Source organism: Lemur catta, chromosome 9, assembly GCF_020740605.2.
Source record: "Lemur catta isolate mLemCat1 chromosome 9, mLemCat1.pri, whole genome shotgun sequence".
Lineage (NCBI taxonomy): Eukaryota > Metazoa > Chordata > Mammalia > Primates > Lemuridae > Lemur > Lemur catta.
In genome coordinates this window covers 86,888,582-86,916,043 of record NC_059136.1, presented here as the reverse complement: position 1 = coordinate 86,916,043, position 27,462 = coordinate 86,888,582, and the positions used below count along the sequence as shown (strand labels likewise).

At 36.2% G+C, this 27,462-nt stretch overlaps 1 protein-coding gene across 1 annotated transcript in view; it reads right to left on the bottom strand.

Moving 5' to 3' along the window:
* Positions 1-27,462, bottom strand: part of LOC123645197 (cytochrome P450 7B1) — a 184,547-nt gene that overhangs the window by 15,130 nt on the left and 141,955 nt on the right. The window contains exons 2-4 of the mRNA XM_045561831.1: positions 11,706-11,842; positions 3,644-4,228; positions 2,978-3,184 (exon numbers count right to left, since the gene is read on the bottom strand). Coding sequence (XP_045417787.1) covers positions 2,978-3,184; positions 3,644-4,228; positions 11,706-11,842 — 929 coding nt within the window. The remainder of the gene's footprint in view (positions 1-2,977; positions 3,185-3,643; positions 4,229-11,705; positions 11,843-27,462) is intronic.

The following is a 27,462-nucleotide window of genomic DNA, read 5'->3' as shown; positions in this document are numbered from 1 at the left end:
ACTATATGAAGTATTCATTGACATTATTTGCTGTTAATCCAATTTTGAGAGCTTTCTCTCCTTGCATTAACATTTTTCTTATCTTCATCTTTCTGAATCATCTTTTATCCATTTCTTTTCCCCGTATCTGAAACCTGCAGTTCTAAATCCTACTTCCACCCCAGCTTTTTCTTTCTGGAAAAACTGAAAAAATGCTTTTCTCTCACAGTTTCTCAAACTTCCATTCTATCAGTAAGGTTTCTTATTGAGATTTAGGCCCCAATTAACAGTTACCTGAACCTCATTGTATCTATTAAGTTATTTAAAATTTTCATTTAAATTTAATAGCAGAGATCTTTACAAAACATTAATAGATAAAACATTTTAGTGAGGTCATGATAAGCAGAATCTTTAATAAGATACATAAATATGTATAAAAAGTTGTTTTCTTTATCTAAAAGAATAGAGTAGAATGGTTTTAAAGAGATTTTCAAGAGCGCAGGGAAAAAGCACAAATCTATCATAACCTCTTACAACAGATGATTGCTTTGAAGTACTTAAACAGAATGTGGCAGTCTAATGTTCCTTCTCGCCCCTGCTTTATAATCAAAGTGTGCTGACATGCAAAATCTCTGTAAAAAGAAGAATCTCCTTTTCCATTGCTGTACCAAAATTCTCCTTCCTGGTAAAAAATACAGGATTCATTTATCATTGTAATCTTTTTTCTCATAGTGATAAAAATTCAAGATATCTTTTATAAAAACATTGTATTTAAAATACACTGTACTCTTTCCTTAAGAAGATGAGAAGGACAAGCACGTATACTTATACCATGTAGTACACTGAATGTTTAGTTGTGTAAGTCTTGTCTTTGCACCTCCGGTTCATGCTCTTTTGATATACACACTCACTATTGACCTATGACTATCTGCAGAAGCTATCTGTTGTGTAACTGATTCATAAAAAAATAATCTGCACAAAACCTATCGTGTGAAAGAAAAAAAATAAACACGGTTTTGTAGATCACAATTAGCTCCATCATTGTAAATTCTCGTAATGAACGACACTGGCCTCTGCTGGTAACCGAGGTTGTGATGAACCTTAATGAACCTTCTCAGCTGCTGAAGGTAATGCCTTTAGGCAGGTGGATCAAAACTCACTTGGGATTTTTGTTGTTATGCATTTGTTAATGATAGGAGAGCTATACATTTATGAGGGATCCAAGGATGAAAGTCTCTAGCTCTAGCTATGGGCTTAAATGGACTCAAATTATAGTGCTGGAATTTGCCATTTCCTCTGGTCAAATAAATTTAAACACTTGTGCTTTAATGCTGCAATTTAAAAATGATCTTTTCTTTCAATAGGAAGGATTTGAGAGTAAAAAGAGAATTGATGATTTTCAACTAAATTTTTAAAGTAATAACTGCGTACAGAATACAAACACATATTCCTTGAAAGTTACTTGAATTACTTCCCAGTCTGCATCACTTTTTTTGTACAATGCAATGGAAATTACTTGAATATGTGGGAAATGCAACCCAGATCTCTAAAGAAACTGCAAATCTTCAACCCGGAAAATACTGTGTATCTAAGCTGAGGCAACTACTCAGAATTTTACACAAATTTTCTGTATTTGTACAATAATTCTACAAAGAAAATAATAGATTATATTTTAATAATGTTGGGATTGTTTGCTTTCTCAAAGCAAATATAAAATGCCTTTGATCATGTATGCAAAAGATAGCAAACTACAAGGTGACATATTTGTCCTAATTGATTGCCAGTACAAGGCATGCTTCCTCCAATGGGTCTTAGCCTGACCAGTGGGAACAATCTCTAGAACACTTGGGCCATTCCTGTCAATGCCCACTGGTGGTAAATATTGACCAAGACAGGGAGGGCCTTTGCTCCCAGAAGTTCCCATCAAAGAACCTGGAACATATTTAAAAGATAAAAAATTGAGGCCAACATAGGCTAAAATACTTGCTTACATTGTCAAAGGAGTAAAACAGCAGAAATACATAAACACTTATTCTTGCATTTGTAAAAAGGGACTTGGAATACTGTATCCTAAAGAATATCATGGGATGAAATGTCAATACAGAAGAAATAGAGAATAACTCATTGATATGGAATTTAGCTTTGAGAGTGTAAGTTTACTCAGGTAGTGGTAGTGGAGAGCCTTCTCAAAACCAGTAAAGGGGAATGCAATCTGCTGGGATCAAAAGCTCATATCACTGAGGTACAGGTCTGCCTAGAAATAGAAAAACCTTAGTTGCTACCAACCTCAAACATATTTGAAATAGTGACCATGCTTATCTCATGAGTCAATGAATATTTTGCGAAATATCGAGATTTCACGCTAGTTTGTAGTTGTTACTTTTTCTTCCCTTCTCTCTTCTTTCCCTCCCTCCCTCCTTCTTTTCTTTCTATTTCTTCCTTCCTTTCTTTTTTTTTTTTTTGAGTGTGTTTAAATCATGACCCTTCAATGGAAAACTGGAAAAAATTTTTTCTACATTTTTGAGAATCATACACTCCAAGCTATACAAAACACCCTAACCTGTGCCTGAAAATATAGACACTATTTAAGGAAGAATAAATACATTTTGCACACAAGGTGCCTTTCTGAAATAATTTCTTTTTCAATCCCCAAATACTTTTCTTGACAAGATAGTGCAGCAATGTTTGGAAAGCATTAGCACGCCAACAGATGCTCAGAATCAAATGACTTAATAGGCATAAACTTTTTTTCAAGTAATTGCAAAGCTTTGGTTTAGCCTTTTGCATACCTTGCATAGTTAATTACCTAGGCCTTAATGTTTACATGCAATGAGAGTATCTACGGCTATAAACTACATAATTTATAATTGATGTAAATGGGTGTTATTATGTCAATTAGGCAGCTGTGTCCTCTACCTCTTGGTAAACAGCTATGAGTGATAAACTGAGTTTGCAGAGAGATACCTTCTTTTCTACATAACAGATAAAAATAAATTACCTAGGCAGATCAGGCTGTCCAATTGTTCTCTGGTGAGGTGGATGGAAAATCCAGGCCCTTTCTTTTGACCTGTTGACTGTAGCAAACGGTCAATTTCGTCACGCACCGCTGACATAGCTTCTGGGTGCTGCAGAAGATAATACATTGCCCAGAACATAGTTGGAATGGTGTTTGCCACAGAGGCCCAGAGAAAGCCTAAATGATGTGCTGGGAGAAAATAAGTGAAAAGGAAGATTAATAGCGTTTATTACACTGATTAGATTTGCAGTGTGCTAATTAAAAGATGTTAGGACACAGACCCAGCCAAGGATCAGTGCATGCTAATGAGAACCAATAGGCTTCTGAAGTCTAATTTTCTGCTTAATGAGAATAGTTTAAAATGTAATGTGTGTGGGGGGGCGGGGAGGTGGAGGATGAGATAAGAGGAGTAAATGCAGCTTACTTATACTCTTTCTCATTATCACCATTAAGTATCTTGTTTTACCACCTCAGCAAAAAAAAAAAAAAAATCAATTATCACAAAGGGTTGTTTCAGAGTAAAACATTTTATCATTAGCCAATTAGAAAGAGCATAAAAATTTTCAAGGTCGCCATTTTGTCTTTTTATTTCAAAGGTCTACTGTAAATTATTTTATTTTAGGCAAGTACTCATTCAAAGTTTCTTACCTCCCATTTCAAAGTCCTCACGCGCATAGTATTTATCCAGGATATCTTGCCTCATTTGAAAAACTTCTGAGTATCCTTGCAACTTAGCTAAGTTTTCTGACATTAAGCATTTTATGAGTTTCTTCTGAAGAGACTTGGTATTTCCTAGAAGCTCAATGGGTACGTCGGATACTAAATATGGGAACTTGTCATCAAATTTTAAAAAATCATCTCTTAGCTCACTAATAAGTTTTTTCCTGTTGCCAGCAAGGATGTTTCCGTAGATGGTTGTAAATGTGATCTCAAATATTATTGAGCTGCAGAATGTAAACAATTGTGCCGTGTCCCAACTTGTGGTTTTTAATAGTTGGGGTTCAAACACTTGTTTTAGATTCTGCATTAAGTTTTCCAAGAGTGTGTCCAAAGATTTGCCTTGCAAAAGTTGATAGCAGAGGTGAAGCTCATCATTCATTTCATCATTCAACTTCTTGATGGAAAATGCTTTCAGTAATAATTTATTAGTAAATACTCGAAAGCTTAATTGTTTGTGATTTTTCAACACTAACTGGTACTGGAAAGGGTCCAGGATAAATGTTATGTACTTCCCTAAAAAAAAAAAAAAAAAAAAAAAGAATTCATTTGTAACAAAATATTTTAATCAACATTAAGAATATCCTAATAACTAAGGTGCAAAGTTCTGAAAAATCCATTTCATTCAAAGATCCTCTACATGTCTCCTTTGAAAATGGAATTATGGTGGGAAAAACTCTAGAAGCTTGAAGTTAAATATCTGAAGTTCTTAATGACCTTTAAGGAGATAGTTACTCTTCCAATTTTTATTTTAACTAAGGTACTCAAACATGTTAAATATCCTTTAAATATTCTCATAATCCCTTGACTTAGAAACTTCACATATTTTTCCAAAAAAAAATAAAGAAAACAATACAACAAATCAGTAAATGACATTCCATTTCTGATTATTTATACTTCATAAAGAGCTATTTTTGTACTTAGATCTGTCATTTTAGTTTTGTTCAAATACAATAATTTTAACTCAAATAAATGCCCATGCAGTATGAAGCAGTAACTCACAAATAAATGTTAAATTCGATACTACCAAAAAATCACAAATACCAGCATTTTCATTTTTATGGATGGGAAAATAGTGGCTGAGGGAGATTTAGTAACATAGTTGAGGTCACATAGTGACTTGGGACTGACACAGGATTCCAAACTAGAACCCATTCACTCATCCATTTATTCCGGCATTTATTTACACTATTTATTGAGATCTAGACAGTTTGTTGGGTCCCTTATCCTCTTGAGATATAATGACGTAAAGAAGTCATGGTATCGCTGTGGATAGTGACACAGCACCAGTGGAACAAGGTGTAAGGGAAGCAGAATGTGGAGTTTGCTTCAGTCTGTCTGGAGTAATCAGCAAGGGTTCCTTGAGGTGATGATATTTATCTTTTTTATATATCAGTGTTGCCCAACCTTATCTGATTAAAAAACTTGGGGTGCTTCTTAAAAATATAGATTTCTGCAGGATTCTGATTCATAAGGCTTGGAGGTGGGACTGACAGTCTCTATTTTTGATAAGATGCTCAAAGGATTCTTCTAACGAGGAACTTTGAGGAACACAGTCATATACTACGGTTTGTCTCTCAAAATTGGCTGGGACCTTGGAGAGTTCCTAGCTCAACTCCTGCATTTATCAGTCGAGAAAGCTGAGGAAAGTCAGAAGAGGAAGGGCCCAGGTTGTGCTGCCATTTTAGTGGCAAAACCTGGGCAAGAATTTACTCCCACGCACGGTTCTTTTTCTCACACAATGCTTGTCTCTTCTCACCAGTGTGCTGTTTTAAGATTCCTTCTAATTAGAAATATTATGCAGATAGTATTAAATAATGGTATTTAATAAGTCTTTCCAGAACACAGAGAAAGTTTGGATGATTCTAAAAATGGCAATGTCTAATTATTTATTGTCTTCACTTCATTATTCCTGTGTGTGTGTAACTTTCTTAGAGGAACACTTCTCACTTGTTATTTATGGTAACTCAAATGGCATCACAGAAATTAAATGCAATTTGGTACAAGATATTTAGGATGAAATTTTGAAATAATGTTCAACCTAATCCTAGAAACAAGGTAAACGTGGTTTTGCTTTATAATTTTAAAACAGAATTTAAGTTTTTAATAATACATGAATATATATGTGCTATGAATTTTTTTCTAAAAAGTATTCATACAACTTGAATTTTATTCACTCCATTTCCCCTTAATTCATTTAATAATGTGAGCTGATCTAGGAATGAGAGTAGAGCTAGAAGTGGCTACTCATTCTGGTCCACTGTATTCTACTGTTTCTATTCAGTAAACTGAACAATTTTTTTATTTTTGCTCTGGGGAGAGCAAAAAGGACTCAACTGGATTTGGGTACACTTTATAATACCTGCTTTACCGTTGCATCTTGATTAAATAAAATTGCCAGCATCTGCCTGACAAACAATTGGGGAAAAAAAAGTTAATTCTCTTATTTTGCAAAGGTTATAATTTTAGACAAAGCTGTGTATTTTCATAGGTGCTGATTAGTACTTTCTTTCACTAAATGAAAGGATTTTGCTAAATATCTTTAGGGTTATTTTAGATTATTCTGTAAAATTCAGATAGTGTATAAAAGGTTTAGTTTGTAAAACATACAAGCTTTAGAGAATATTGTGAATTTTTCCTACCAATTTTTTACAGTCATCTAAATATAAGACAAGAATATATTCAGACATGACAGCATGAGATACCTGTTATTGGGCCTCCTGAAGTAAAGGCTGTATGCATGTTAGAGTTTTTGTTTTGTCTACAATTCATTACAAATACACACATTCTCCCTCTGCTCCCCACCTCCACCCCTTGGGAGCGAGAATATAGGAAGAAATTATATGTCAAATAAAGGGAATAAAAGTTGAACATGGAAAAATTGTCCAGGTTAGCAACCAATTACCAATAGATCCTTTTTAAAAAATAAGCAGTTGTTTGTATATAAGTTCTTTTAAAAAATGATTACTGATTAAAGCAATTTGTAGGTAAAATTTCATTCTTTTCCGGGCTCTTTTCACTCCAGGATCTGTATTTTCTCTTTCTCATTCGTATTTTAATTTTCTTCACTATCAAGGCACCGTGTTTTGCCTACTATTTCTTTTATTGAGATGTGGCTTGCTTTAGAAGTAGATGTTTTGATTTTCTGGATTTTACTTTTCAAGTGGGTTTGGAAGTACTAATAACCCTGGAGATGTTAGCTGGCTTTCCAACTTTTAATCTTCAGTATAAACAATTTAAGTGAAGTTTTCCAAAATTAATATTAATTTAAACCATCTGTCCACCATCTGCTAATGTGAGATGCAAAACCAGAGTTTCTTTGTGATCTTTAATCAGACAGTTAGGAAAACTCATATACATTCATAAAATGAATTTAAATTTCTTAACAAAGGAAATCTTCTGCAAACGTATTCTGAAGGCCATGCATTCCTGGAGCAAAATTAACTTCTGCTCCAGTGTGATTTTATGTAAATGGATGTCCAGTGTCAGCAGGCACAGTTACCTGGTTCACAAAGATCACAAGGTGCTAACAACGGCCTTTGTCATATTTTCCAAAGAGGAGAGAATGCTGTCAGAAATCGATACGATATCTTGATTTAAAGAATTTCAGAGATTGCATTTGTCTAAATGTCAAAATGGTGCCTACGGCTGCAAAAAATACAATATAAAATCATCCTTTTGGGCAGTACATTTGAAATGGTGTCAAGATTTTTAATGTCTTCCTTGCCAATCATTTCATGCTCTTCCCTTTTTAGAAGCTGACTGGACCTGACAATACCAACTGTAGCATTCCTGTATAACCTGTCCATGATCCTTTACCAACTCAACAGCCTTTTCACTTCCTTCAAAGATACTATTTTAGGAAGGTACAGCTACATGATTCGAAGTAGTTCAGTCAATGTACTTAAAAAAATTCAGTCATTCACCCTGATCACCTGTACATAAGAAGTTTAACATCTGGATCACTATAAATTGAATTTTGATGTTTTCATTTCAGATATTTGGTGCTATATAGAGATAGGGCTATGGGAATTCAGGGCAACTATTTGGCTGCTTGGAATAGAAATGCCCAGTCAACAAATACGAGATAAATTTGAATTTAAATTTTTTCCCCATAATTAGAAGCTTTTAATCTCCATGTTTAGCTGGTTTTTCACTAGACTTTTTTTTTTTTTAATCTCAAGCTGAAAATATTAGTTGGGAGAGTAGATTATGAGCCAACTTTTTTACTTTAAGAGGATGGCCACATTTATGTACTCCTCCTCTTATTAGGGAGATTTCAGTAGCTGCTGACAATGATGTACAGTGGTGCTTTGCTGGGGTGACATCTAGGGAAAACGATTCCGCTGCACCACCACACAGAACCAATTAGAGAACTATTTTCTGCGACAGGTCACGAATTTACGTGGTTTCTCATGAAAAGATGTACCTTTTAATTTCTTTATTAAGATGACATCCGTGTCCCTTGAGACTTTGGGGGATGACAATCATTTGCTCATCATGCAAGAACATACACTCACTGAAATCACATTATGAGACAACAGTGGAAGACTTTGTTCTTCATTTCACATTTTCTAAATGAGCTACTTTGCGAACTGGTCATCAGAACCATGTACAGTAATAGGATTTCTTGACAGGAATTTATCCAAATTCTAGTAAGAAGTGAAAGGGAAGTATAGTGTATGTTCAACTGTGGTTGTCTACTGTTGAGTTCAAAAACATACCCATGGTCAGATTATTTAGACTTTAGAAATTCAGCATGCTTCTCAGTATCTAAGATTAAGACATCAAGTGTCAGCAGAAATGGGTTGTTTTATGAAAAGTGAGTAAAGTTATTCAAACCTGCCACAAGTTTCTGCTTAATCATTTTACAGTATTTTTGCACAATGTATTTAAAAAGAAAAACTGAAAATTTCAATCATTTGTTGTATCTACTCATTAGAAACACAAGTGTTAATTATTTAAAATAAGGACTTTTTTTAAAGTGACGAATGCAGTTTTGGTATCATGAACCTCAAGGCTCATTTAGAAGAGAAGCCCCAGCTCTGATCTTTATTTGTCCAGCATTCTGGTATTAATATTAATATTTCATCAGCTCTGAGGTATTAGGGATTTCCCCATCAAATATTTGTTGTGAATCAATCAATGCTGAGCTCTAGACTAAATGTTCGTAATAGAGGAGCTAACAGAATACTACAGGGAGATAGACAAGTGAATTAGCAATAAATTCACAATGCTCTGACAAGAGTGATACTGGGAATAACTGGACCCTGGGAAACAGGTGCCGAACGTAGGAGACGGTTAGCAAAGGTTTTTGAGAGGAAGTAACATGTGACAATGGCTTCAAAAGGTGTGTCCATCCCCAGTCAGGTGAAGAACAGCATTCTGGCAGAAGGAACAGGAAGAGAAAACACAGAGGCACAAAAGGAAATGGTGTGTGAAGAGGAAATTTCAAACAATGTGGTGCATTAATGGTGCATTAAACACAAGGCAAGAAATAGCAAAAGAGACTGGGCTGGATAGGTAGGCCTGATCTTGAGGAGCCTTGTGAGGATTATGTTATATACGACAATTCCTCTATTTCTAAGATGCATGATTTTTTTTGCATTTCAGTTTTCCTGAAATCAGAGTGCAAACAAGTATTGTTGGAAGGGACTTGTCAGCTGCCCGGCAAAGGAGCAAGTTGTGACGAAACTGATACTGCCTGTTCATGGGAAAATTCAACCACGCTGACGATCTCATCAAATTGAATCATTTTTTCCCTCCGCACTATTACATTAAAATGGTAGCATTGAAATTAAGTTACTGTATGTACAAAAGTTTGCCACTGACCCTTAGCAATGTAATTACAGGCAGAAAAAATTACTGGCTCTCTAGGAATAGACCATAAAATTCTAAGGCTGGTTAGAGGAGGATATAGGAATTAAGCTGAAAAAGAGGCATGCAAAGAGGTGATCTAGATAAGGACTCCTCAGAGTCAGCAAAAGAACCAGAAGGGGCAATGTCAGGAAAGTGAAGGAGTAGCAGAAGTTTTAGGAAGGAAGGAGAGTTCAGCTAGCCAGGTGGACCTGTGAGTGACCCCCACCAGGCACAAGGCTGGTTGTGGTTAGGAGGGCTCTGGGAGAGAAGCAACTGGAGACAGCAAATGTAGGCAACTCGCTTGAAAAATATGGATGCAAAAGAGAAAAAAAAAGTGGAAAGTAAGTAGAGGAGAATATAGGAGAAGCTCAAGCATGGTTATAAACTAGAACGCAAGAAAGAAAAAAATGAAGACGTGTGTGAGAAATAAATGTGTGTGATATATTAATAGCAGCCCAGAGGAGGCAGGAAAGAAGGGTCATGGGAACAGGTAAGTGGATGGTCTTGAACATTCTTTGAAACTGGACAAAATGTGGTAAGGATAATTGTGAAATGAAGGTACATTTGGTAGATAGGTGGGGACCTAAGGAAAATTATTCCTGAAATCTTCAATTATCTCATGAAGGAAGGAAGGAGAGTGAACTTTTGTTATCAGAGCCTGGTGAGAGCAGGGAGCTGGGAGCAGCCTCTGTGAGCCCCCACTGCAATTACATAAAGGGAAGTCAGAGAACAAAAGAATGTGCGTAATCTCATCTGCAGAGATCAGCCTTCAGGGCATAGACAGGACAGACAAAGGCAAAGAAAGGGAAGAGCTAGCCCGCAGTACATTGAAGATTGATAAATTGGAAGATTGTGTGCAAAGATGGCTACAATAAATTCCTTCTCTCTCTCCATCTGTGTTCCTGTGCAATGTGACTCTGCCGCTCCCCCCAGGAAGAGGCAGAGTCTCTTTCCCCACTCTTGAATCTGGGCTTCACTGTGACTTAGTCTAACTAATAAAAGGTGGTAGAAATGAAGTTTTACAATATCTGAGCCTCAGCCTCACGCAACCTTGCAGCTTTTCCTCTCACTCTCTTGAAACACCCTTTTAGATGCCATGTAAGGCATTTTTCTTAAGGATGAAAGACCATGTGGATGAGGAGGCCCAGTCAGGCATATGATAAGACCATCTTGGACCATCTTGCTCCAAGCCAGCAGCCAGAGGACTCAAGTCCCACAACTGACTCAGGCAAGACCAATTGTTTTAAGCCATTACATGTTGGGGGGATTTGTTACTCAGCAACAGATAACCAATATATTTGGATATCTCAATCCTGATAAAACGATGAGCTCAGAACATTCCACCTTCTGTTCCCAGCCCTGGGATGTTTGGGGTATGTAGTAATCTTGCTGGGTTTTTCTTTGTTTGTTTGTTTGTTTTTGCAAATATTTTATTAAACTTTGAAGCATAATGAACATTTTAAAATGAAAAGTACATTCTTGACCACTGGTTGCTAGGGACTCAGGGGCAGGAGAAGAATATATAGGTGGATTTTTAGGGCAGGAAAACTATTCTGTATGAGACTGTAATGGTGGATACATGTCTCATACATTTGTCAAATATCCATGGAATATACAACACAAACAGTAGACTCTAATACAAATCATGGACTTTTAATAATGGATCAACACTGGCTCATCACTTGTTAACAAATGTACTACATTTATACAAGACATTAACAATGGGGAAATTGTGATGGAAAGAGAGGGAGTATATGGGAACTCTCTGAACTATCTGCTAAATTTTCTGTAAACCTAAAACTGCACTACAAAAGAAAGTAATTAATTTAAAAAATATGTTCTAGCTTTTTAAGGTATACATTTTACTATTCTTAAAACCAAGCCAAACAATACCAAAATGACAGCAGGTGGTAAGAGACTGAGGTTCCCTAGGTACTATGAAGAGAGTTCTATAACTTGTTTTTTAAAGTGAGGATTACTGTACTCAACAACATGGTTTCCTTTTGCATTAGCTCTACAAGCAAAACAAAGATATGCAAATATTCCACATTTTGCCTAGAGAGAAATATAAAGACATTAAAGAACAAGTGAGAAACTATGACATATGTAAGGTACTTATAGAACTGCTTCTTACCCCCAAGGAGAACAGTGAAAATGTCACCGTGCTGCTTTTGAAGAGTTTTTATGTAATTCAAGGGATCTTTCTGGAATTTCAGGGCCATTCCAAGATAAGGAAGCCAACCTTTTATCAGTGGAGGCTCACCAGGTCTCCTATATGAAAAAAAAAGAAAAGAAAAGAAAAAAAAAGAAAAGAAAAGAAAAGAAAAGAAAAAGAAAAAGGAAAATCAAGTCATTCTTATTTTAAAAACACATATGGGTTATTTATCCAGTCTGGAAGTGGATCACATGAATTGCACAGCTTCTTTCAATTCCTTTACTCAATGATTCTTACATAGTCATACACGTGTTTACTGAGCTTCTCCAGTAGGTATGGTTCTGGAGTCAACAGTTCAATTCACAACTTTTGGTGAGCAACTTTTTGAAGAAATTGTGTCTTGCAAGGCCTGAATAACTGCTTGACAGTTAAGTCACAATCTGTCTTATTTTATGTTCAATTTCCCATCATCGGCTGGGCGCGGTGGCTCACGCCTGTAATCCTAGCACTCTGGGAGGCCGAGGCCGGTGGATCGCTCAAAGTCAGGAGTTCGAGACCAGCCTGAGCAAGAGCGAGACCCTGTCTCTACTAAAAAAAATAGAAAGAAATTATCTGGACAACTAAAAAATATATATAGAAAAAAATTAGCCGGGCATGGTGGCACATGTCTGTAGTCCCAGCTACTCGGGAGGCTGAGGCAGTAGGATTGCTTAAGCCCAGGAGTCTGAGGTTGCTGTGAGCTAGGCTGACGCCACGGCACTCACTCTAGCCCGGGCAACACAGCGAAACTCTGTCTCAAAAAAAAAAAAAAAAAAAATTTCCCATCATCGTAGGTAGACCTGAAGAGTCTAGGACTAAGGGGATCTCTTGGAAACTAAATAGACTATTTGATATAATTTATTCTATGAAATTGTCAGTTTGGTAAAATGCTGATAAAAAACAAATAATCAGCTGCCTGAAATTTTTGGTCTTTCACAAGTCATGTTATAAATGCTGCCTGATAAATTTAGTCAACATAGAGACCTAAAGTTAGTTTTGAATAATATTTGTGGTTATCTACTATGTGCTTGGTGATGTGCAACAGGACAGGCCAAATCTAAATTCTAGTTGAGCTGCTTGTTGGAAATCATGTAAACTACATATTTCAATGCTTGATTTTTTTATTTTTTAAATTTAGTTGTAGAGACGGGTCTCGCTCTGTCACTCGGGCTGGAGTGTGGTGGCACGATTGCAGCTCACTGCAGCCTCACACTCCTGGGCTCAAGTGACCCTCCTGCCTGGCCTCAGCCTCCCCAAGCTCTGGGACTCCAGGTGTCCGCCATCATGCCCGGCTTCCTGATTATTTTGTTTCACATTTACAGTGTTTTTATATGTGCAGATGCAGCCAAACTAAGTCCATCTCATTTTAAATTCCAACTCATGTGTAGGCATTTAGGCCTTTTCATAAATAAAGAGTATGAGTTTTTTTTTAATTTTCAATTATATTTTTATACATTAAAGATGTAGCGGATAATGCATTATGGGATTTGAAGTTTTTTAAACCACTGAAGTGTACTTAACAGAGTAGATGGAGGTGTGTTCTTGAGGATAGGCAAGTTATAGTAAAGTGTTTATTGTGCAATTTTTCACCGAATTGATTGATTACACAGTTTAGAACTAGATGGCAATGTGGGGGCTTTAGTGCAATCCCTCATTTTTACAGGTAAGGGATCTCAAGACCTGAGGGGCCAGCAAATTTGCCTAAAGTCATGAAACTACTTAAGGGCAAGCTGTGCACCAAGATGCAAGCCCTGGAGCTGCAGAGCTGCACTCTGACCCTGCTAGGAACATTAGGCCGTCAACCTGTGAACCCAGGAAAAAACCCATAGAAGCAGCTCCCTGCTTGAGCTGACAGACAAATTCAGTAAACATCGAGAGTGTGAATCTGAGAGCTCTTGCTGCGCCCTGGGTGTTAGATTTCAGATAGTTTAGTTGCCAAAGTAAAGCTCTTTGTTATCAGCCGTCAATTTGACTGGAATTGCATAATCAGAAGAGGGACAATTAATAATCTTGAAAAATCTTTCATGCTGTGGAGAATCATAAAAACCTCAGCGTTATTTCTATGAAGTATATTTAAATATATTCTTGTATAGTTTTTTATCCAAATTACAAATGAATAGAATAAGTTGTTAAATCTTACTAATAATTTGACATTTTTTTAAACATGTGAAGCATCCCTTAAAATACTATCAATTAAAAAACAAGTTTCTTCATTTTCTATCTGTAATCCCAGTGAAACTGCACTTCAAAATTTCTTTCTAGTCATTAATTTGATGAAGTCAATCTGATTTAAAGTAAAAAAATAAAAACAAAAAACAAAGCCATTTTATCCTAGAAGGGATTAAAACAAATATTCAAAAGAACTCTGATTCTCTAGCCCATCTGTGAAGATGACTTGCACTACAGGCATTGTGAGCCATTTTGATTAATCACAAGACATTCCTAGCTAAGATCTAATCAAAAATCAAGATTATGATCATACCCAGCATGGACTTTTATGCAGCTAGATTAACCCTATTAGAAGCCGTTATTTTCCCACAACCCAACATGGTAGGATTAAACTTCAAAAATAAACAACAGAGCTTTCAGGGGGAAAAAAATAGATGACAACAAAATAAATCGGAGTTGTGACAGAAATAAAGGAAAGCTTTTGCTTTCTCTTTTTAGATGACAATTTGTCTTAATACTAACTTAAAAAAATGCATGCTATTGTTTAAATACGTATACTTAGAAATAGGAAAACAAAAAACACTGCATAGAAATGTGAATCTTATTCTTCATGCTTTTTCTCATTATTTTTTGAATGCAGCCTTTAGCAATGGAGACTTGCTTTTCTGAGAAATATAAGAAAATGAAGAAAACATTGTAACAGTTAATCTTATATACAAAGATGAAACAAGAAGAGATTGTACATGTGATTATAGAGTAGGATCCCCAAGTTAGAAACTGTCATAGCCCATATGCTACCTACCTATCAATGACCATTTCAAATTTTCAAGTGATCCAGTTCATAAAATTTCTCCTCCAAATGTTAACCCTCTTCCTTTGTCTGTTTATTTGTATTCTGTTGGTTTCATGTTGCTTGAATGTTGCATTGTGACAAAGATTTAGAAAGGCTTTTTGTCATATTCTAATTTAATGCAACTAATTTTGTCTTCTGTGCTCCGTCATTAGGTCAGAAGCTGTATTCCTCATAGGACGTGTGTGGAGGAGGGAAAGGACAGGGGACTCGGAAATCCAGGGGAATGTTAACTTAGCGTTCAGAGTCAGGGAGACCAATTAGGAAGCCGTTTTATTGTTACAAAGGAGAGAGGGTCATCGTTTCCTACAGCTGTGTTTATTTTGGCAGCAGTTAGCTTAAGACTCTTAAACACCATGTCACAACTGTGCATATTTTCAGGAAAAAATATAGTGCTAGCTCAACTTATGACCCATTAAAGACAGATAACACAAATCTGTCTTCATCAGTATATTTGTAAACATTATTTAGGGAGGAAAGACATTGCCATAATGATCCAGAACGGCCTGTTGACACATGGCACAGGCAAACACTGCCGTTGGTCTCTCTCACGCTCTATGACTTTGAAAATGAAATGCCCACTGCTGAGTGAGGATATAGGATGCTTCATGCTTGTTGGGCATGATCAAATTCCAAAGCTTAAAAGAAGTTGGTCCTAAAGCAGTGAGTAGCTAAAAGCAAAACAACCAAACAAAACTCTGGTCCATACCCCCTTATAATTTCACATAAACAGTATGCACTGCCTCAAATCTTCCCACTACCATTTAAGGGACTCTAAGAACACATCTAAGAAATTATACAAATCAGAGCTTTTAAGTGTTCTCAATGATTAAACCGAAGTTCTATGCATATACCATTGCATTAGCGCTTGCAATTTCTTCTATACAAGTTATAGGACACATCTTAAAGTTTATGCAAAAGGTCAAGTACAGTCCAAATTTATCTGGAGGCAAATATTGGAGAAGAATCTAAACACATAAAATGGCTATAAAATATAAAAGATGTTTAAGCTATTTCCCTTTGGTTAAAAATAAGCACAGTAAAATTCAGTAAAATTTAGAAGAGTAGACCAATACAAAATACTTGATTTCTCATAATATTTGAAGTTCATCTTTATGCTACACCTGTAGTTAAATAAATAGGTTATTTAATAAAAAACACGGCCAGTGACCTATCTTGCATATTGTTCTAGACATTTAAAGCCCAGCACTTTTCAATCTATACTTTCAAAGTAACTTCTTCTTTTCCATTTTTCCTATAGTTATTCTAGGCTGGGTGTCCAGGTTATTGTATAATAATGACCTCCTATGTAAGTGGCAAGCAACCTTTATACGTGCATACCAACTCAGAAAAAAATGAAAATATGTATTTATTAATAGTCTTTAAAGGCATAATATGTCTGTACTAGGGAACCTAATATCTGCAATGGTGCCTTAATAATTTTTTATTTTCCCTAATTAATGAGGGTTTTCTTTCTGTGTGTGTGGCTAACATTTCAGAAACTACACGACTGATGTATATTACAGTAGCTGATTATAATACTGACCTTTTGAACAAACTTAGTTTGAACAAGGCACTTTTGAAGCTGCTCTGTTTTACCTTTCCTTAACTTACTTTGGAAGCAGCTTCATTGGAAAATGTAATTTGCCTCATAGTGTCTCTTAGGACTGAATTCTTGAAACATCCCTTATTCCCTCCACTCCTCCTGGGCTCTGATATTGGCATGTTTGTCAGGCTCTTGGGAAGAGGGGTTCTCAATGCAGAGGTATGGATTCGAGATCCCAGAGGAGGAGTGGATCAACAACGTGGCTGAGTGTAGGCATTCCAGCAGCTCATTGAGAGCCCAGATGGGGCCAAGAAAGCACAGACCACAATCCACGGCTTCCCCTGGAAACGAGGTGGGAGTTAAAACCAACCAGGGACACGGCAGTGATGGATGCAAAAGTAGAGGGCTACACCTAAAGACCTAGCCAGGAAGGCACCCAGGGAAGCTAAAGATGGCCAACGTGAATGTCTGCACAACAGGACTCACCAGATAACAGAAATGAAGGGGAAGAGAAACTCCTAAATTCTATTAAATACTTATACAAAAGAGACTAAGTTTTAAACTAGAAGTGACTGAACTACTTTCACTGAAAATCTTCAGTGTTTTCAGCTATCACCATAAATAAAGGATCATGAGAAATTTGAGTTCAGTTATGGAGAAATAAAGTTACACTTCTGCAGATTTACCTCAAATTGGGAAATTTTAAATCTGGGACACTATCTATGTAGCTGCTCAGTTTCTTCACCTGTAAATTAGAATATTAATATCAACATTACAGGTTTATCATTTGGATGTAGCTGGTACACAGATCAGGATCAGTTTTACCTGCTCTTTATATATTGTAAGCAGTTGCACAACAGTGGTTTTGCACACCTATTCTCTGCCAGAACTCTTTCATTTGTCAACTCTCTCTGCTTATCTATGCCTTTCATGGACTTGGCCAGGTTTGAAGGACTTCTCCATCCTTCAACTCATTGGCTAAATAAAATTGTTAAATGCTCAGATACACATGAACTCAATAACTTCATACGATCAGGCAAAAAGATGCTACTCAGAGTTGACTTTCTCAGGGAAAGAATTATCTTTGTTTAAAAGCATAGTTTCATTGGATGTTTTCTTATTGTGAGGAGGTCCTCTGTGCATGACCTGGTTCAAGAGATAATGAGATTATTCCACATAAGAAGTGAACTGGAATGTGGAGGTTTAGGCATTAAGGGGAAAGAGAAAGGAAGTGGAAGGACAGAGGAATAGTGAGGCTGCAACATGATAAGCTGGGACTTTCTGAAGAGGATAGTGATAGGACTAATGGGAAAAGCACCAGGTCCAGATGGTCTCATTGGTGAATTCTGCTGAACATTCAGGGAAAAAAAAAAACGATACCAATTCTCTACAGTCTCATCCAGAAAATAGAAGTAGAGGGAACACTTCCTAACTCATTCTACTAGGCCAGCATTCCAAAACCAGACAAAGACATTGTATCCATCACAAGAAGGGAAACTTACAGACCAATATCTCTCATAGACATAGATGAACAAATCTGCAGCAAAATAACAGCCAATTGAATCCAGCAATGTACAAAAAAATTATAGAACCATGAGAAAGTGGAATTTATTTTAGGTATGCAAGGCTGGTTGAACATAGAAAGTCAATTAATGTAATTCATTACAGCAACAGGCTAAAGAAAAAAGATCATCTGATCAAATCAACAGACAGAGAAAAAATGTTTGAAAAAAATCTAAAACCCCTTTATCTTACAGCACATACAAAAAATCAATTCAAAGTGCATAAAAGGCTTAAATGTAAGGCCCCAAACTGTAAAACTCCTCCAAGAAAACATTTGGGAAAGCTCCTTGGCATTGGTCTTGGCAATGATTTCATAGATATGACACCAAAAGCACAGGCAAAACATAAACAGGTGCGACTACATCAAACTGAAAAACTTCTACACAGCAGAAGAAACAATCAACAGATTGAAAAGGCAACTACAGAATGGGAGAAAATATTTGCAAACCACATATCTGATAAGGTGTTAATATTTTTAAAATATAAGGAGCTCCTACAACTCAATAGTAAAAAAACTAATAACCCAATTTAAAAATGAGTTAAGAACTTGAATAGATATTTCTCCAAAGAGGACATACAAATGGCCAACAGGTATTTGAAAAAATTCTCAGTGTCACTAATCATTAGGGAAATGCAAATCAAAACCATACTGAGATAGCACTCCACAGCTGTCAATATGGCTGTTATCACAAAAACAAAAGACAACAAGTGTTGCTGATGATGTGGAGAAATTGGAATCCTTGTACATTATTGGTGGGAATGCAAAATGGTGCAGCTTCTATGGAAAACAGTATGGATGTTCTTCAAAAAATTAAAAATAGAATTACTGTAAGATCCAGCAATCTCACTTCTGGGTATTTATCTAAAAGAATGAAATCAGGATCTGGAAAAGGTATTAGCACTCCTGTGGTTCTGCAGGGCTATTCCCAATAGTTAAAAAATGCAGAAACAACCTAAATGTCCATTGACACATGAATGGATAAAGAAAACACAGTATATGCATACTGTGGAATACCACTCAGTCTTTAAAAAGAAGGAAATTATGCAATATGAGGCAACATGGATAAACCTTGAGGACACTATGCTAAGTCAAATTAGCCAGGTCCAGAAAGAGAAACACTACATAATTGACTTTTTAAAATATCTAAAATAGTGAAATTCTTAGAATTAAAGAGTGGGATGGTAGTTACTAGGAGCTGGGGAGGAGGGAGGAAATGGAGAGTTACTAATGAACAGACATAAAGTTTCAGTCAGGCAAGAGAATTAGCTCTAGAGATCTGCTATACAACATTGTATTAATACCTATAGTCAACAATAACATATTATAGACTTCAAAATTTGTTAAGAGTAGATCTCATGTTAAATGCTCTTACCATAATAAAATTTAAAAAAAAACTTAAGAGATCAACCTATCTAAAAAAAAAAATCCAACACGCATTCATGATGAAACTCTCAGCAAACTAGGAATAGAGGGAACTTCCTTAGCTTCATAAGTAACATCTGTAAAAAACCCTACAGCTACCATACTTAATGGTGAGAAACTAGATGCTTTCCCGGTAAGATCAGAAACAAGGCAAGGATGCCCTCATGCCATTTTATTCAACATCATTCTGGAAATCCTAGCTAATGCAGTAAGACAGGAAAAGGAAATAAAAGGTATACAGATTGAGAAGAAAGAAATAAAGAAGAGGCCAGGCACAGTGGCTCATGCCTGTAATCCTAGCACTCTGGGAGGCTGAGGCAGGAGGATCGCTCAAGGTCAGGAGTTCAAGACCAGCCTGAGCAAGAGCGAGACCCGTCTCTACTAAAAATAGAAAGAAATTATCTGGCCAACTAAAAATATATATAGAAAAAATTAGCCGGGCATGGTGGCTCATGCCCGTATTCCCAGTTACTCGGGAGGCTGAGGCAGAAGGATCACTTGAGCCCAGGAGTTTGAGGTTGCTGTGAGCTAGGTTGATGCCACGACACACTAGCCCAGGCAACAGAGTGACACTCTGTCTCAAAAAAAAAAAAAAAAAAAGAAAAGAAAAGAAAAAAGAAAAGAAATAAAGAAGAAAGAAGAAAAGAAATAAAACTGCCATCTGATGGCATGATTGCCTTATAGAAAATCTGAAAGAATCAGCAATAACAAAAAAATTCTAGAACTAATAAGCTATTACAGTAAGGTTACAGGATACAGGTTAATATACAAAAGTCAATTGCTTTGTTATATGCCTGGAATGAACAATTGGACTTTGAAATTAAAAACAAAATACCATTTACATTAACATAAAAAAAGAAATATACAAAGTTAACTTCGTATAAAAAATTTTACACCTAGGTATAAATCTAGCAAATTATGTATACAATCTATGTAAGGAAAACTATAAAACTGATAAAAATTTAAAAAGAGCTAAATAAATGGAGAGATATTCCATATACATGGATAAGAAGAGTCAATAATGTCAAGTCAGTTCTTTCCAACATGATCTATAGATTCTATGCAATTCTATTCAAAACCCCAGCAAGTTATCTTGTGGATAACAACAAATTGATTCTGAAGTTTATATGGAAAGGCAAAGACTCAGAATATCGAACACAATGTTGAAGGAGAAGAACAAAGTGGGAAGACTTACACTACCTGACTTCAAGACTTAATATGAAGCCATAATAATCAAGACAGTGAGGTACTGATGAAAGAACAGACAAACGGATTAATGGAACAGAACAGAGAACTCAGAAACAGATCCACAGGAACAGAGTCAACTGATCTTTTACAAAATAACAAAGGCAATTCAATGGAGAAAGGGAAGTCTTTTCAACGAATGGTGCGGTAACACCTGGGCATCCACATGCAAAAATATGAATTTAGACACAGTTCTTACACCTTCCACACAAATTAATTCAAAATGGATGGGAGACATAATTGTAAAATGCAAAACTGTAAAACTGCTAGAAGATAACATAGGAGAAAATGTAGGTGACCTTGGGTTTGATGATGACTTTTTAGATACAAGACCAAAAGTTAAGTTGTTGGCATCATTTTGAGATCAAATCATTCAGAGTCGTAAGAAAAAGGAATCAACTATTTTAAGTATAGACAATATGAGCTCTTTAAATGTCAGATATTATTATAGCTTTTCAAACTTAATAGAAATGAAAAGGTCACTGAAGCATCCCATAGGTTTTAGTTTTTAATAAGATATATATTGATAGCTATAACCCACATAATCAAAAAACTCTTTGGAGCCCTCAATATTTAAAAAAGGAAAAAGAATAAAGTGTTCTAGAAACAAAACAGTGAAAAAGCCACTGTGGATTATCCCAGCCTTGATAGGTCCATTTCTTGCCATGACCTCACAATGATCCATTGTTATGGAATCCCACGCACCTATATAACTCTCTGGCTGGGCTGAGGTTTGTGTACTTTTCTAACTCAGGAAGCTGGTTTTCGGTGACCGGCAAGATTTTGGCCAAAGTTAGTTTCTTCTTTGATCATGGAGGGGTTTTTTTTTATTTTATTTTTTTCATTTTCCTTTACTCTTTTAAATCTTTTTCTCATTTTTCCTTTTTATCTTATTTCTTTTTACCACTTTTCTTTCTTCTTTCTTCTTTTCTTTATCTTTGTTATTTTTCCCATTTTTTCCTTTATTCTTTTTTCCCATTTTTTTCCTTCTAAAAAATTAGTTAGTATTTGTTGATCTTTATTTTTGTTTGGCATTATGCTTGATTCCATTACAAAGATCAGTTTTTCATATGACCTTTGGAAGTGCTTTTATTTTGAGATGATTTGGGTCCAGCTTCTTACCAGCTTTTCCCAGCTTTAGGCTGACCACTGTGCACCTTTTCTCTAAGTCTAGCAGTAAGTGCAACATGCTGCTCATTTGCCATGTCTGCTGAGGAGGTGACCCATGTTGGCAACTGTTGGCTCCTCAAGACTATTGTCAAGGATACCTTTGCCAAGGTGAAGTTGGCCCAGCGTGTCTTGACTGGAAAAGAGTTGGCTGTGAAGATCGTTAACAAGAGTCAGCAGAACTGTTCAGCCTCTAGAGGCTATTCTACAAAATTAAATAATTACCCAACATGGTGAAATTATCTGAAGTGATGGAAACTGAATAAATCTTTACTTTGTCATGGAGTATGCTGGTGGAAAAGAGGTGTTCAATTACTGAGTGGATTGTGACATCATAAAAGAGAAAGAGTCCCAAGACAAATTCTTCAAGATGGTGTCTGCTGTGTGGCACTGCCACTACAAGGGCATTGTCCATGGAAGGTAAAAACCTGCTCTAGATATTTTTCATCCTCAACTCCAGAAGAAAAGCACATTAGAGCAAATCATGAAAGTTCTGTGGATGCATGTAACTCATGAAGATGAGGAGCTAAAACCTTACATGGAGACACTCCCTGACTACAAGGACCCTGGTGGGCTGAGGTGATGGTGTCTGTGGATACCATAATGTGAAGAGTTGAACAGAAGCCATGCCATGATGTAAGTGCTGTGAGCATTGTCCACCCTGAGTCCATATCCACAGGTAGAGGCTTTGGAAGGTGCTGCATGGCACTCACATCACAGAGTTCCTCAATATTTACTTTTCAGAGAAATTTGTTCACAACACAGCTTTAAGTGAGTACAGCAGTAAGTATGAACAGGCACAACTGCATACAATTATTTTCCTAAAAAATAGGAATATAAATGCAAAAAGAAAGGTCTGGTATACTCTACCTTAAGATGTTAGTGGTCATTATTTGTGGGTGGTGAGATTACAGGAATTTGGTTATTGGTATCTTCTGTTTTGCACATGCCACAGATATACTGCTTTTGAAGGGTAGTTGTCATTCATTTTATGGGATGTCTCTCAATTTGGGTTGCTTGATGTATTTTCCCACATTTTGGGAAAGAATTCTACAGAAACGATTTGTCCTTTTCAGTGCATTGTTGTTTTTGGTGTTCAAAATAAAATTCATGTACAGAAGGCATTGTCTTCTAAAAAGTACTTGATGGCAAAAAGTACACTCTACAAATGAATCAAAGACTGATTCCAAAACATTCCTAAGGTGGATGAGTGGAGAGTCAGCCTGCAATTCTCCATCAGGACAAGCAGAACCCACCCAACCTGTACTCCAAAAATGAAGAGCAGACAGGGTTAGATGCAATAATTGTCCAAAGTGTGGACACATGGTGTTGCCTGGGGATACCCCAATACTTTCACCAGGGTCCAGGTGACACGTGAATGAGGCAGGTAGAATCGGTTCCTATGACACCCATGGGAGGCAGGAGTGCTCTGCACAGCTGTGGTGCAGCTGCTGGAGTGTGACCACTGATGCTCCTAACTGTCTCTTCGAGGTTCTACCCAGAGGAAGAAACCTGTGACAGGGAGCACAGTCTCTACTCCCTTAACAAAGCCCTAGAGCATGTCAGGTGTACAGTTAGGGATGAGGTTAATTTTCCCCCTTGTATGTGATAAAGCATATATTCTTTAGGACTCTTAATTGATATGATGAGCATAAGTGATGTGCTTAATATTTGTTTACTGTAAGAATCAGACTTAACTATAATCTCTTTTCAGGATGAACATTAATCCAACTCTGTCTAGAAAAATCATGCAATTCATTACCCTAAGTAATCTCTATTGTACTCTGTGCTTAACCTTCAATTCTTTCCCCCCAGTTCTATGATCTTACAAATCCACTGGTGGTATCTAATTGGGATCTGGTGTTCACACAATCTCTGCTTCACAGCAAATAAATGAAAAATCCCTGGATAAAAATGTCATTTTCCAGGCTTTCAATGATTCAACTTTCTGCTCTTTGGTAATTTCTGTATCACTCTAGAAAGGCCTGTTATCTTTTGTGACCACTCTAGAAAAGTCTGGAAGAGTATAGAAGGCCTTTACTCTTGAATGTTTTGGCTCTATCAGGATAGCAATTGACCTAAAACTTGATTTAATTTCCCTGTAGCAGATATTCACTGTTCAAGCACTTTTAATCAAAGCATTAAATATAACAGCAATGTAAAAGCAAGCAATGCTAAATAGTCACAAATTTCTCCATAGAATTTCTTGCATGAAATCAGAGCAAAACCAAAATATGAAAATGATGACATCCATCTTCACACCCCACAGCATAACTCTTCAAGCCATATACCAGTTGAATCTTTGGCTGTCAGTTCATCTACTTATTAATAATTTTGTGATCCAAATAAAGCTTTGTTTGTAGAATGTGCCTTGTAAGCTTGATTCCATTGGCGGATTTATACTCAGGCCTTGATCCAGTGAGTGATTTGTAAATGCTTCTTTGGATAAGAAGCCAAATTATATCAATGTAGGATTTCACAGAAAAGTCTATGATAGAGTTTATTGTTCTTGTTGTCTTACCTGGAAGGGGTGTCTAGGTTGGCACCATGGAAATAATGTCAAAGTATATTTTTAAAACTTATTTAAAACTTAACTGAGTTTGAAGCAGGCCCCACAATGAATGATCACTGGAGTACAATTCTTTATAAGCTTAACCCTGGATTAGTAGGACAGAGTTCAAGCCCTCATCCTTTCTCAAATGTATCACTGCAATATAGCCTCCTGGTTAGTCTCACCACCTTGAATGAGGGCAATGGAGCCACACTGAATGGCTCAGATCCCAGACTCTGCCAACTCCCTGCTTGTTGTCTTTGGCCAATTATCTTTGCCTCTGGTTCCTCATTTATATTAATCAAATGGATATGCTACTGTACATTCCATATGTGAGAAAAGTTGATGAATATAAAAAACCGAAGGCAGTGAGTTGCCCACAATAAGCACTTGAAATGCTAATTGCCATTACTATTATCTCCAGAACACTACCTGAGATCAACCTAAACATAGATCCAATCAGGGCTCTTTCTTAACTCTCTTTCCTAAAAGTTTTCAATAGAGTAATAATTTTTAAGATTTTTTTTCATTTGCTTGAACACTTTATTTGCCTAATTTAGATTTTAGTTTAGGGCTGCCATATATGATTTGCTGGTCATGGGTAAGGCACCAGAATCACCTGCTTACTTTGAAAGAAACTATAACTTCTCAGGCTTTGTATTCTCTGATTAAACACACTGAGAAAGGAACAAAAGTGGCTCAGAAGTGCACTGGATCTGAGCAGAAAGCAAGTCAAAAATATTTAAACAGCCTAGACAATAATTCTACAAGAAGGAAGTCAATTCGTAATTGAGGTTATTTCAACTCCTTAATTAAAATAGAAAACCATGCAACTGAATTTGTAATTTATGAGATGATCAGTTACTAATTTATTTTACAGATGGGATTTGATTGGACTCCATGGAAGAGATATCAATTCCATTAACTCATCATTTCTTACATTTGATTAAATCATTTGATTTTGAAATGTTTAATCAAAAATTAGAACCCATGGTTTTGTGGAAACTAAATTATAACAGAGCACTAGCCATGAAAGCCTTGGTAATGAAAAGATAGAGATCAATGCCAACAATGTATAAATGCATAGTCAAGTTATCAAATGACATTTGATCAACCCAAGTCAATGAATAAGTAAAGTTCCAAATTCTGCAGATCAACACTAAAATAATCAAACATAGCTTATCAGCATCGTAGGAAAGACAATTCAAGAGTCTTCTAGTTTGCTGAGGTTGGAAGCTAGTGAGAAGCCTGAGGACCACATGCTACCCTTGTTTCATAATATGAATTCACAACCATATTTTAATATTGGATAAACTACTACATAGCAAAAGCTAATAACGTCTTTACAGTTGTAACACAGCATACCATACTGAGAAAGGTAGTGTTTTGATCTTGTCATGAGCTGGAGGACTTTATGAAAAGAAAAATACTGTTCTTTTCCAAAGATCTGTTCCTAACTTTGGCTGGTGATTTGAAGTCACTACACAGGCTGAGTGTGTGACTACTTCAGGAAATCCATCATCACTAGTATTGGACATAGACGGCACAGCATCATATTTATACACAGAATTTACTAAAGTTTGAAAATTCTAAAATTCTACTAAAGATAACCTCTTACATATTTTAAACATCAGAATTCTTGCGGTGTCCTTTGCTCAGGCTACTCCGTCTTGTCTACACCCCCCACGTGTTTCGTGAAATCAATTTTCAAAGTTTATACCATTATCATTATTTAGATCATGTTCAATTGATTTGTTTTTGTGTTTGTTTTCTATGTACTCATCACTAATTCTTAACAATCTCTTTCAGTACTGAATAAATTCTCAATATGTTCAGACATACATGGTCTTGTAATTTTTATATAGTTCCTCTCCTATTTTCCATCATTTTTTTCCTCTTGCTCTATTTACTGAGAGATTTTCTTGACTTTATCCCTTTCACAGATTATTTCTACTCTTAGATTTATAATTTCCAAAAGTTCTTTTATACTCTCTGATTATACCTTATGAAAACTGGATTCCGTTCTTGTTTATAAATGCAATTTCTTCTCTTTCTAAGACTATTAAACACAATTCTTTTGGATTTGTGTGTGCGTGTGTGTGTGTGTGTGTGTTCCTTGAATTATTTGTTTTCTCCAAGTCTCTTTTTTCTGTTTCTTTGTTACATTTTCTCTCTTTTAGGATGGAAACCTTCCTCAATGTCTCATGATACTTAACATTCTTTCATGTTTGAAATAAGGTTCTGTGTGTATTGGTGGGGCTTGTGAACTTTTTTATGGTGGTTGGAAGGGAATGTCATTTTGATGAGCTACCTCTCTTTGCTAGTTAAATGGATCTTTTTATTTTAATTTTGCCTTGGGGACTTTTAAATAGAACATGGTGTGTGACACACACACACACACACACACACACACACACACACATATTTCCTACAAAGAGTTAACAACAGATTTTGAATTTTTCTTAATCATAGTTTTTTGGAGATTATCGTCAACATCATTTGGAGTAACATTTGTAGATAAAAAGGTTTTGAGTTTATTTCTACTTATATAAAGATAAGAATAGATAGACGATATCAGGGAATATTGGCGTTAGAAGTTAGGAAAGAAGGAAAGATGATGTGCTCTGTAGTTAAGCAAGTTGTCAGTTACAATTCCAGGGTGGAGTAGGGGATTTTATTATTTTACTGTGTTGTTTGCAAAATTACTCCAACACTCCTTATTAGCTAGTTTCAGGGGTGGGTTGATTAGGGCAAACTGGCAGAGAGAACCCAGGGCAAAGGAGTGTACTACTGTTTCATGTGTGTGTGTTTGCATGCACATGTATGTGTGTTTTAAATTGGGACCTGGAAAAAGTGATGCCAATGTCAGTAATTCCTTAACCACCCTTCAGAAGGCAGATGTCTTAATTCACAAAGAATAGGAAGCATTAAAAAAGCAAGGGCTCTAGTGTCTCTTTCTTTCTGATTTTTCAGATACTTCCTCTTCTTTCCTCAGAAATAGCTGGATTTTGACAGACTCATACGTCTATAAGAGGTGGCTTTTTCCCCTCTTTTATATAAAGGACACAAACTAATAAAACAGAAGACACTGTTAGATTTGTTTAAGAAAAAGTCTACCATTTTGGTAGCTTATAGGTAAGTCCTCAAAAATACTCATTTAACGATTGTTAATTAACATTTAGA